Genomic DNA, 12,675 nt, shown 5'->3' on the forward strand with positions numbered 1-12,675 from the left:
GTGCTCTAGTCAGAGCACTCTATATCTCTATTTTGAGATATAAATCACAGGTTCAGAAATGTGTTTGTAAAATTACTCTAGTTGCTTTGGCACCCCAGAAAGAATTCAATTTGACTGACATTTCTGCATAGAGATACTCATTGTCTGTCAAGTCACAAGCTGTTTTCTACTCAGGGTGTTGTTACTGATTTGTAAACATTTTTTTTTTAGTTCAAAGGGAGTCAAAACTCATCTGAATACCAGCGTGTTTGGGTCACTGCAGAATTTTAAAGAGGACAAAGCCAAACCTGTACGGGATGAATATGAATATGTGTCAGATGATGGTGAACTAAAAATTGATGAGTTTCCAATCAGAAGAAAGAAAAACACTGCAAAAAGAGAACTGCCCTGTAAGGATATTTCCTGGTTTGTCTTTATCTGCTCTACAAAGTCTTAGGTGGTGATTGTCCAGGACAATCTATATAATCTTTAACATCTATGCAATTTATAATAAAGAAAGCCATGTCTTACCTGTCAGTCAAATGTGAGTGGAATAGGAGGGCTGGTTTTTGAAGGGAAAAAACCATGACTTTTTGTTTCTTTTTATTTATTCAGTTTTATCAGATAAAAAGGAAGCCCTGCAGCACACTCCTGTTAAGAAGCCAAAGGTGGAGTCGGTACCATACAAGGTATGAGGTTATTGTGCCTTCACAAGGAGGCACTCCTAGAACATGAGTCTCTTTAATGTCCTTTCCAACCCAAATCATTCTGTGATTCTCTTCCTGTGATGTAGCAACTCAAGTGTTTGTTTTGTGCATTGACAGAGTCTCTCTGCCCGTGCTGGGCTGAGGTCTAGAACACTCCTGAGCCAGGTGAGCCCCTGCAGGGTCAGTGAGCCTGGCTGGAGCTCACCTGCAGGATGGAACAGCCCAGCTGTGAGCTGGCTCTGTGTCAGAAGCTCAGTGCTGGAAATCAAATGACATTAAAATTAAATGTTTTTCCCAGCTGTGGTTAATACAAATTCATATTATAATACTGGAATAAGTCAGAAAAAGCAAAATAGTTTGTTAAGACAGAAGCAAAGATGACCAAAACGTTTGGTCTCCAGTACCAGGGAGTTCTTTTCACCCTGGTGTGTGTGTGGGACATTCAGGAGGAAGTGCAGACCTCTGTCTGAGTCAGTAGCTGAGGTCTGGGGCCGGGGGTGTCTCCCTGTGCAGGAGCCTAAGGAGGGAGTCCCTGGAGAAACAGACTGACACCCCAAACAATCAGGGTGCTGCTGTAGCAGCCTGAAAGCAGGACAGGAAGGGGGAAAAACTTGTTTTCTTAGGCACCAGGCTAGACTGCATAGAAATCTCAGCCCCACAGAGATGGCCAGATGCAGGCAGCTCCCTTCCAGAACCTCACAGGACACTCTCCCTACATATCTGTCCCATTCCTCTGCCTGATCTTCCCAGTCTGTTGCTGTGGGGATGGAAACACCACTGTTAAAGGGAATTGATCCCATGAACAGGATCAGATCTCAAAGCTTTGGAAGGGGAAAGAAAAACCTACCATGCCTACAGGCTGCAAGGAAATGAATTTTTACCATGTACTTGGTTTTGTTCTTTGTTTGTTTTTGTTTTGTTTTGTTTTGTGTTTTGTTTAAAGAAAGCAAATTCCAAGGGCTAGGCCTGTGTTTTTGGAGGAGCAACAGGCTGCAGAAATCACTTGGGGACCAGCTCACTGAGTTTCCACCTTTTTTAGCCCTTTCCTTGTTTTTGCAGAGTGAGGACTCATCAGATGAAGATTTGCTTCACATTGACACAGAGGCAAAGCCAGGACGCAATTCCAAAGTAAAGAAAGAGAGTGGAAGTTCAGCAGGAATTCTTGATCTTTTGCAGGCAAGCAAGGAAGTTGGGGGTTTAGAGTATAACACCAACAGGTACGCACCAGGGGATGCTTCTCCCTCTTACCTGTGAACAAAATTGCTCTCTTGTGGTTGTGTGTGAGTGAGAATGAATTTTGCAGCTTGGTAACTGCTTATTCTCCAGAAAGCAAGCTCTTCCTTTATCCTGTGATCTGGAGGGAGAGGGAGGAAATATTTTGGTGGTATAAATTGAACAAATAGAGAATTTCATATCTGTAGATGCTGAAGATCAGTTTTAGCAATAATGCTGTAATAGATGAATAATTCAAAAGAAGGAGAAAGTTCAGTGACTGCAGCTTGAGGGTGGGAATTACGGTTTTTAATGTAGGGAGGTTGTAATTAAGGAATCTAAATGGCCAGCATTTCTCCCATAAGGCGAGAGGTGCTTTATAATGCATGTACCTCCATAAGGTGCCACAAATGCCAGGTGTTTGGAAGAAGGATATAGGAAACTGTCTGCCCTCCCTCCCATCTCTGGTTATCATTCTTCTTCCCACCAGAAAATTAAGGCTTGGGGAAAAAAGCAAACTCTTTGGTGGGTACTTCTGTACCTGAAATGGAAATATCTGCCTGGGCTTAGTGGTGTCTTATGGGGAATGTGGGAACTGACCCTGGATGTTTTGGGCTATGGCCAATAAGGTACAGCACCACATCCTTCAGTGGTCCAAACAGTGAGTGGTGGAAAGAAATAATCACATGAACACTTGTCTGCTTGACCGTCCCTGTGAATTTCTTTTCCATTCTGCACTGTGGTCCATAATGGGATGAGTGTTTATACTGATTTTACAGTTACATTTTGGCAGGTGATTAGACACATCATAAAATAGTTAGGTGTGTCTGACACTGTAATAAAGTTGCCAGGTTAATAAAACTCCCATGCTGGAAGTTTGGTACAAAAAAAGAAAATTTATCAACTATTATAAGAACGTAAAGAAATCTTCCTTGGCCCTGTGTACACAGCAGACTATTCTATGGATAACACAGCTCACTGCATGCTTTGAAATGGTCCTTGACAATAGTTTGCCTTGCTTGGGTTGTGTTTTGCTGTCTGCAAGGGGTTAAACCAGAACAGAGCAAGCCTCAGGCCTTTGCTTTCCCCCCTCAGCCTGGTTGCTGTAGCCAGGGTGTTTGAAGGCTCTGTGGTTTCTGAAATCAAAGTCCCACACACTGTCCCGTCACCAGGCTCGGCTGAGTTACAGTGGGAATGTGTCCTATCAGTGCTGGCTCTGGGATAAACACTGGGTTTGGCAGTGTGTGCTGCATCTTGATTGGAAAAAGCCCCTGGTAAATGTAATTTCTGTGTTTCATAATTACGCTCGGCTTTTCAAATGGCCGTGACGTGCTCTTTGAAAATAAAGCGGAAGAAACACAAAATGCAAACACACCGTGTCCCAGCATGAGGCCACTGTGCTCATGTCTGACTCTCAAGAACAATTCCCATCTTTCTCTGCTTGCAGGGCAGATGAAGGCTGGGGAATGTTTGTATTTATAGATCTGTATGTGCACATTGTGGATGCTGTGGAGCAGTCCTGTGTCACTGTGGGATCTCCTCCCACACCATCAGCCAGTGCCTGAATCCCTGTCAGACCAGTGCTGGATCCCACCAGTCACTGGGAAGCAGGTCAGGGCTTTTTGTGATAGTGGCCTTATCTGAATCATGGGAAACCTTATTCTGTAAAATCCTGGGCTGCCACCAGCAGCTGGCCACCCCAGAAGCCCTGATGGCATTACCTAGAGTGCTCCAGAGAACTGCAGCTCAGCTGTGTGTGCCCGCAAGACAGGGAGAGGGAAGGACAAAGCTCCTGCAGAAGGGCTGCTGTGAGTGTGGGAACAGGCTGAAAGAGCTAATATGGAATATGGAAAAAGCTTAGAGGGCTGCTCATCACCTGATCTAGAAAGGAGCAAAATTATTTGTGTCCAGGTCTGACTCAAAAACGGAAGGAAACACTGGGTTTGTACTTGAAATTGTTGGAGTTCTTTAGTTCTACACAATTGTTACTTCTTCAGAGCCACTGCTCAGTCAGCAATACTTTGCTGAGATATTATAAATGCAGTTTCTAAATATGAGGATACAAGGTAGGAGACTCAGTAGTTGCTGATGGGAAGAAGGAGATGATGTGCCTAGAGGGGGTGACCCCTTGGAGAGAGGTGGCAGTGGCAGAGCTGCTGGTGAAGAGCACCCACAAAAGCAGCTGCCAGCCCGAGGACAGGGCAAGGCTGCTGGGCTGGAGGCAGGTCTGGGCTATCCCTCAGTGCCACCTCCTGTTTGGAGGTGGCTGTGGGGATAGAGCAGGGGCAGAAGCACTTTGGCTGCTTTGTTCCTGCTCCAATGCTCTTTTAAAATGTTTTTTTAAGCCATAATTGTAACTCACTGATAGTTTACTTTCATAAATGTGTTTTTTTAAAAATCATTGCTGAAGCTACAGAAAGGGGATATGGCTCTTCCAGAGCTTCAAAATTGCTTCCTGAGTCTTCTTGAATTTTTTTTGGCTTAGAAAGCTGAAATACTCCTGATGGAAGCACACCAGGCACATGCCCTAATGAGAAACACTCTGCCCCATGTGCAGCTCTGAGACATTTTTCCCTTTTCAGGTTGGTGTTTAACTCTCAAAACCACTGTTTTTGATCATATCCCACCATTTATTTGTTGAAGTTTGTGTTGCTTAAGGCAGTTCCTCTCTGATTTGCCCATTTAGTGGTCAGTATTTGATGGTCTGTTTGCAGTGTTTTGAGAGTTCAGTGTTTGGAAAAGGAGTTCAGGGAAAAAGGCTGGAAGAAAATATGATAATTCCTTGTAGATGATGCAAAATATTTTTTTGCCAGGGACAAGGCAGAGGAGAAGGCATGATATTGGAGGGATTTCAATGGCTCTTTCCTAAATAAGTTTTTTATGTTCTTCTGTTTGTTGAGTTGTGAACCAGTCTTAAGTAATTTTCAGGATTATGTCTAAATGCCATTAGTGCCCAGAAACTTTCTTTATGCCCTTGTACATTGTTCTATTCAGAGCCCAGATTAGGCTCAAGTAGGAGAAACTGAAAGGGTGCTGTTAATTCTCTTGTATGTTTGTGGCTTCTATTGCACAACAAATGTATAACAAGTGTAACAAATATTATTGCCACAACAAGGGTTTTTTGCATTTCACTGCTTGCCCAAACTCAAGACTTCTGGAATTACTGGATGATGTGTTCTGCCAGTCTCAGAATTCATTTCCAGCAGCTCCTGGAGTGGTGACAGCCCATGGTGTGAACTGGGACCAAAAACTTCCAGACAGTTTTGAGCAGAGCCCCCCACAACATCCCCCACAAGTGGTGATGCATAAGCTCTCCTTTTACAGGAGCTGGTAGTATAGATTATAAATAATACTACTAAAATATGATTATGAGGAGGAGGATGAAAAATAACATTATTAAAGATAGATAGATAGATAGATAGATAGATAGATAGATAGATAGATAGATAGATAGATAGATAGATAGATATTATGAACATGATGATGAGGAGGAGAGGAGGATGATGATGATGATAGTTGCTGTAGAGACACTGCTCTGTCAGGAATTCTGCTGTTGGCTTTGGGAAGTTCCCTGAGCTCTGCCCAGAGTGCTGACAGCCCCAGGGACCTGCCCACCTCTCCCTGGCTCCTGGGCCATCACCCCCACGTCTGGGGTGCTCTCTGTGCTACTCCTGTCCCATAACATTCTGCTGGCCCTGGTGGTATGTGCAGCTACTCAGAGGAATCAGGGGGTCTCTCCCAGCACAACTGCCATGGCAGGAGCGAGCTGCCTGCGAGGGGTTGGTGTTTCTGGAATCACTGAGTGCTCCAGCATCTCTCCCTGTGTCCCACAGCCAGCCACCTGCTTCCCCCAGCACACAGGAAGCCATCCAGGGCATGCTCTCCATGGCAAACCTCCAGGCCTCAGAGTCCTGCCTGCAGACATCGTGGGGCACCAATCAGGCGAAGAACAACTCCTTCTCCACACAAAACTCGAAAAAAACTGGTGGTGGTGGTAACAAGAACGCTGGGAAGCGGCTGCTGAAGAAAAGCACAAAGAACAGCATCGACATTGAGGATTATGACGAGGACCAGGACCACTTGGATGCCTGTTTCAAGGACTCAGATTATGGTGAGTAGGAGGGGAGCAGAGTGAGGATGTGCTGGGGCTGCATGGACACATGTGTCCTATTGGCAAATGTCCCTTTGCTCGTGGTGCTTCCTCCTGCTGTGCCGCCCTGGGATCAGCCAGCCGTGTGCAGGAGCAGCGCACGGAACGGGGATCTGCACACCAAAGGGAGCAAATACATGGGACAGCAGGCTGGCTGCAGAGCCCAGGGTCACACAGCCATCCAGGCAGGCTGCATCTGAGGTGTGGCAAAATAAAAAACTCTCAAGAAACATGGAGAGCCCCCAAAGCTGCAGCAGTCAACCCAGAAACGGGGAACAGTCCCAGAAATGTGGGTCAGGTACTGCTACTTGTGACAGAAATATCCTTGTCTGCATAGTAGCAATTAAACCTCCAGCTGAGAGGAGTGAGAAGTTGAACTTGTACATGGAAAAGGGATCCAATGCTATTTTGAGTTTTGGCAGAGAAGGCAAGTGTCTGCAGCAGAAATGGGCACAAAGCCAGTTTGCACCAGTTGCATCAGTTCTGACACAATTATAATGGAATCATAGAGTGGTTTAGGTTGGAAGGGACCTTCAAGGGCCATCCAGTTTCATCCTGTGCTGTGAGCAGGGACACTTTCCACTACACCAGGTTGCTCCAAGCCCTGTCCAGTCTGGCCTTGGACACTTGCAGAGATGGAGCGATCACAGCTTTTCTGGGCAACCGAGTTGGACTCAATGATTCTTGTGGCTCCCTTGCCAGGATATTCTGTGATTATAGAGGAATATAGAGAGCCAGTCACAGTTTAATGGCAGCAGCTCCCAAGAGTAATGAGAGCAGAGGGAAGTCACAGCTGTGACAAAAGTGCTCACTGGCACTTCTGGGGACCATCCAGCTGTGGTGCCTGTGGTCACTGCACCTGGACAGAGCAAGGGGCCTCTGTTCAGGGTAGAGCAGCTTCCTAAACTCAAACTCTTGCCTTTGTTTTCTACTGTAGTTTACCCTTCTCTTGAATCAGATGAAGATAATCCAGTGTTCAAATCCCGATCAAAGAAAAGGAAAAGTTCAGATGATGCCCCTTACAGTCCAACAGGTAAGTTGATGTGCTCTGTGCTGCCCAGACTCAGGCTAAGTCATGCAAATGTCTAAAACCCAGGCATTTTTCAAGTGTGGAAACTGTAACACACAATTAGTGATTTATCATATGAAGGATTAACCCTTTCCAGGGCAGTGGGAGGTGATCCAGGTACTGGGATTCCTGCCAAGCAGTTTTAGCCTTCCTTCTGCAATCAGCTGGCAAGAGAAAGTAACTCCTTAGTTGATTTTTCCTCACACTCTTAGTGATAGATCTTTGGTTGCCCTCTTAGCAGTGGTGTAACAGTGAATCAGTCCCTGGACAGCTGAAGTGCTGTGGATTTCAGGTGTTGACTGTGGGAATAGTGAGAGAAAGCAGGAATAGTCTCCTCCAGGTTCAGCCAAAGCTCATGATCTGGAAGGGGTTGGTCTGTCCTGGGTTTGTTGGAGCTCACCAGGGGTAGTGACAGGCAAGAGGGCCCCTGGACTGCTGTGACCCCTGTGGCCCATGAGCAGGGCACCCTCTGTGCTGTGCTGTGTGTGACAAGCAGCCCACACTTGGTCTCATCAGCTTTTGGCCCTGCATGTCCTACCCTGGCTGCAGGTGAGCATTGTCACTTTGGAAATGACACTCATAATCCAGGATGTGGCACAAACCCTCGTGGCTTTGGCTTCAGGTGGCTGTGGAGCTGCTCAGCTGTGTGACATCCTATCAGCTCCTGCCCGTGCCACCGTGCCTGCAGGCTGCTGACTCTTGTGCCTTCGCTTGTGCCTGGGGAAGGGGAGGGCAGAGGCTGCTCCCATCTCTCCTGGCTGAGCAGGGCAGAGCCCGCTGCCCTGTGGTGGCTGTGCTGCTCCCACGGGCACATTCCTGCCCCTCACCTGCCTCTGCTCTCCTTGCAGCACGAGTTGGCCCCTCGGTGCCCCGGCAGGACCGACCTGTGCGAGAAGGCACGAGAGTCGCCTCCATCGAAACCGGACTCGCCGCTGCCGCCGCCAAGCTGTCACAGCAGGTGAGAGGCTGCCTGGGGAGTAGGAGCTGTCAGGAAAGGAGAGCCCTGTCCCCAGCAGCAGAGCTGTGCCCTAGTGCTGTGTCAGCCCTGTGTAGTGTTTGGTCCTGCCAGTGACACGGGGCTCTGCCGTCTCAGGGAAATAAATGGGATCCAAGTCCAGCGGTGTCACAGCACGCCTGACCACATCACAAGGCAGCAAGCGACAGAGAAACATACAGGGAAGGATGAGGGAGTGAGAGTGGCTACTGGGGTAGAACAGGAGAGGGCTGCCCCAAAGGAGTGTATTTGATGTGTACTTGAGAGCCTGACTAGTGTGATTGCCTGTCTGTGCAGATTGGCTGCTGGGAAGTGCCAGGGTTTGCTTCCAAAGGTTTGGTGAACCATGAGCAAAGGGTCAGTTTAGGAAAGGAACTGGGGCAGGTTGGATGTTTGGTAAGTGTCTGGTCTCTGAAGGGGTCAGAGAAGCCCCATGACATGGTGAGATGCTGAGGTGACAAGGTCTGCTGGAGCGAGCTGGGTGAGGCACCTCAGCAAGCTGGTGGAGACACAGATTGTGGTAGCCTTGGGCTTCTGTGATGTGGACTGTTGAGTAGAAGAGCTTTAAGGATGGTGGCAGGGTTTCAAGAAGAAGGAACTGAAAGTAGTAGGCAAGAGACACAGGACAGTAGCAGACCTCTGCCATCCCAGTGTGCATGTCCAGGTGCAGTTACAGGTCAGGAGATGATGTGTGTGACCTAGCAGGAAGCAAGGCTGAATCAGTGGGATGTTTAATATCCTTCGTGCTGTTGTGCAAGGGTGTGAAGATCCCTGAAGATAGGAGGTGCCAGTTTTTGTGGAAGATGGAAAGATTTGCCCATGCTGACCATGCTGCAGCTCCAGGGCAATGTCGGTGCGGCCCCGGCTGGCTCCCGCTCGCCGCAGTGGTAAGGAACGAGGAGGCCCCGCACAGAGCGAGGATGTAGAGGCACGAGAGGCAGACGTGTGTGTGCAGCTGTGAGCCAGACGTGTCGGAGCCGCCCCCGAGCGCTTGTCCATGGCCAACTCCTGGGGTGTCGTTGTATCAGGACCCTGAGCAACGCCGCTGGCCCTTGTCCTAGCTAAAGGTCTTCTGCGGATTAATCTGAGCTTCATCTTTGTCATTTTAAAGGAGGAACAAAAAGGCAAGAAGAAAAAAAATACCAAAAAGAAGCTGTCAGCCCCCAACGCAAGCAAAGCGGCTCAGGAAGGCGGCTCCCCCGAGCCGAAGCTGGAGTCACAGGCCAGCAGCCTCACAGATCACGAGTACACCGCAGGGGCCAGCACCTTTGGGGTCGCCCAGCCTAACAGGGGATCGCAGCCGATGGCACCCGGTGTTTTCCTCACACAGAGGAGACCCTCATCATCCTCGCAGAACAATGCCTCCGCCAAAGGTACCAGGAAACGCCTGGGTTGTGGTGCAGGAGTGGGGAAGGGTGAAGGGCCGCGGAACCCGAGGCTTCCGCAGGGCCCCCGCTGCCGTGAGTGCTGTGGGCAGGCGCAGGTGCAGGTGTGTGGATGCAAGTCAGATCTGGTCAGGGATAGAGCCCGTGGCCTCGACTGTCCTGGCACTGGGGGGCCAAATCGGTGTTTTGGGCTGTTGGTTGCAGGGTGTGAGGGCTCCCATGGCAGGAGCACTGCCCAGCACGGCCCCAGCTCAGGAGGAGCACCTGCAGGGTCACATCCCAGACAGCCTGTCTGGTGGAGCCTTGGCCAGGGGAGGATGCATCCATGAAAGCTGTTCTGCCCAGGTTGGTTCTGGTGGCTGTACACCAGCTCTGTGCTGACTGTAGCTGAGGACAGTCCTCCCAGGACACGTAGAGCAGGGCACACTGCAGATCTCTCTGAAGAGTTGCCGCAGGGGAGCAGAGTATCAAAGCTTGGGAGTGACACAGCTACGACCAAAGGCAGGAGAGAGGAAGAGGTTGCTCACTATCTGCTGTACAGAAAGCGTGAAAAAACTGAGGCTGTCCCAGAGCCTGGGCTGGGACCTCAGGCTCTCCACTTGAACTTGGCTCAGGAAGTGTAACTGAGGCAGGTGTGTGGGACAGGCACTGTGTAGCATGAAAACTGTGTATGTGATACCACTGGGAAAGGCCCCAGGTGATGAGTGAGGCAATGTGGCTGATGTTTCCCGAATTCTGTGTATTCAAGTGGAGCAGATCAGAGGTAGTGCACAGCCCTGGCAGCTTGGATGGCTGTAGGGCAGGATGTGTGTAGCCTGTGGTAGGGGCTGGTGGTACCTGTGGATCTCTGCACAGCTGGAGTGGAAAGAATGTATTTGCCTGGAATTGTGCTTTTGTGGTGAAATAGTGGGAAACAGGTCCAAGGCAGAGAGGTACCCAGGAGCTTGGAATTGCGAAGAGCTGTGGAGCTGTGTGTGCCTGTGTCCGTGTGTCCGTGTGTCTGTGTGTCTGTGCAGCCTCTCCCTGAGGAGCAGGGTAGCACTGGTGGGGCTGGGTTTGATTGACTCCCTGTGGGCAAACAAGCAGTGAGCAGGGCAGGAGAGGGCACAGGGCATCAGGGCTGGCACTGCAGGGGTGAGAGGGTGCCCAGCAGAGCTGGGGAGGCAGGAGGGTGCCCAGCAGAGCATTGTCTCCCCGGGGCAGGTGTGGATGTGTCCGTGGGGGTGGGTGTGCACTGTGCCCCTGGCTCAGCAGGGCTGGCTCTCCAGGGGCTGTGCTCCCTGCCCAGCCCTGTCCTATGGCCAGCAGCCACTCCTGAGGGGTGCTGGTGGGTGTCCCTCAAAGAGCTGGGCAGGGCTGGCGGCAGGGCCGTGGGGGCAGCTGGAGGGTCTGTGCCTGTGGGGTGCTGTGGGCCTGGGTCCTCACCCCAACCCTGCTCTCCTTCCAGGGAAGCGTACGAAGAAGGGGATGGCCACGGCCAAGCAGCGGCTCGGCAAGATCCTGAAGATCCACCGGAACGGGAAGCTGCTGCTCTAGTGGCCCCGGGGGACACTGCCACCCAGCTCTGGGCCACCACCACAATAATCCCTTTAACTTTCAGCGGTCGGACTGTACAGAATCCTGCTATAAATATTTTTTAATATAGATGTCCTTTCTCAGAGTGCTGAGAGCGACTAGCCGCAAAAAGTTAATACTAATCTCGGCCACCGAGGAGCGCGTCGGGCCCCGGCTCCGGCCTCGGGCCCCTCTTCCCGCCCGGCGAGCGGGCAGGGCAGGGTGGCCGCAGCCGGCGTGGCCAGGAGCAGGAAGGGCCACGAGGCCACGTGGCGGGAGGGGACCGCAGCACTCGAGGCGTCGGGCGGGGAGTCAGCGGGGCATTCCTCAGGCGCCGCCGCCGCCCCGCGCAGCCACAGCCCGGGCCCCTTTTCCTAGAATGTAGCTTGTACATAGCTTTTGGAATAACCACCGCCGGGTTTTTATACGGGGAGGGTCTCTCCGGGCGCTGCCCGCCGGTACCAGCTCTTTGCGTAACTTCTTGTACGAGGAGGGAGACAGTTATTTTACTAGCACCTTGTGGAGTGTTTCCGTGTTTTGTGATGATGTAATTTATTAATGTTTGTAGCTTTTTATATTTGTACATTTCTTATGGGCTTTGTTTATATACACACATTACCGGGGCGCGGCGCCTGTGGGGAACCAGAGCCACCTGCCGCCGTGTGCCAGGGCCACCGGGGCCACCACCAGGGCCACCAGGGCCATGCCGGCCCGGGCGTCGCGCCGGCTTTTTTTATTATGATTATTATTATTAGTATTATTATTTTTTCGCGACATGTACATTTCTAACAAAGTTTATCGTGGCTATCTATCTATGACGGTGTTTTATTTACCGATTCATATCAAATGCTCTTGTATCGACTTCACAAAATCTTAAGTAAACCTAGAGCAAAGTTTAAAAAAAGAAGAAAAAAAAGAAAAAAAAAAAGAAAGCAAAGTAAAACTATTTCAGGTTTTGTACACAATTGCCTGGGCCTGGCCTTTTTGTGGGGACGGTGAAGGAGGGGTGGGGAAGCAGCCGGGGGTCCCTGAGGGTGGGTGAAGGAGCGAGCAGAGGACCACAGCTGGCACAGACAGTGGCTCTGCTGCCACTGCCCCATCTGTCACCTCTGCTTACACACCTCTGCTTGCTACAGCACCACGAGAAGCCCTGGTCAATTGGGCACAGTCTTGAGTGTCCCTCACAGTCCACCCAAAGGTGCCCACCCAGCGCATCATTCACCTCCCATGGACAAACATCCCCGCCTGTTCCCCTCCGCTTCCTCCCTCCTGGGGGTCAGCGGGTGCTCCAGCCTTTCCCCTTCTCCGTGCTCACCAAAACGTGCAGCATCTCACCATTTATTCCTGGCCCCTGGGGACATGTGCAACCTGCGTTTTTCTCTTTGCTGATGCAAGGCCGTTCGCACACTCCCTGTCCTTGCCGAGCCACCCTCAGCCTGACAGTGACCTGTTCCCCTCTGATGGCCCCGGCAGCCCCGAGGTGCAGCTCAGCTCCTGCTCCGGACCGAGCGCTCATCGCCGGCTCCGCGGCTGTGGGGGATCCTGGAGTCCTGCGGGGCCATGTGGGGCGGCGTGTGGCGATATCGAGCGCTCGCCAGCTGGGGGAGTTCACAGTTCAGAAACTG

General features: G+C 50.7%; 1 protein-coding gene across 2 annotated transcripts in view; it reads left to right on the forward strand.

Moving 5' to 3' along the window:
• The window catches only part of PHF2 (PHD finger protein 2), a 54,672-nt gene extending 42,660 nt beyond the window's left edge, over nucleotides 1-12,012 (forward strand). Inside the window, exons 15-22 of one of the 2 annotated variants that reach the window (XM_058844978.1) lie at nucleotides 211-389; nucleotides 595-668; nucleotides 1,746-1,903; nucleotides 5,732-6,009; nucleotides 6,986-7,081; nucleotides 7,966-8,075; nucleotides 9,223-9,484; nucleotides 10,944-12,012. In XM_058844978.1, the coding sequence (XP_058700961.1) occupies nucleotides 211-389; nucleotides 595-668; nucleotides 1,746-1,903; nucleotides 5,732-6,009; nucleotides 6,986-7,081; nucleotides 7,966-8,075; nucleotides 9,223-9,484; nucleotides 10,944-11,032 (1,246 nt within the window). In that variant the 3' untranslated portion in view covers nucleotides 11,033-12,012. The remainder of the gene's footprint in view (nucleotides 1-210; nucleotides 390-594; nucleotides 669-1,745; nucleotides 1,904-5,731; nucleotides 6,010-6,985; nucleotides 7,082-7,965; nucleotides 8,076-9,222; nucleotides 9,485-10,943) is intronic. The other variant, XM_058844979.1, reaches the window with a different exon arrangement.
• The last annotated feature ends 663 nt before the right edge of the window (nucleotides 12,013-12,675 follow it).

Source organism: Poecile atricapillus, chromosome 9 (genome assembly GCF_030490865.1).
Source record: "Poecile atricapillus isolate bPoeAtr1 chromosome 9, bPoeAtr1.hap1, whole genome shotgun sequence".
Lineage (NCBI taxonomy): Eukaryota > Metazoa > Chordata > Aves > Passeriformes > Paridae > Poecile > Poecile atricapillus.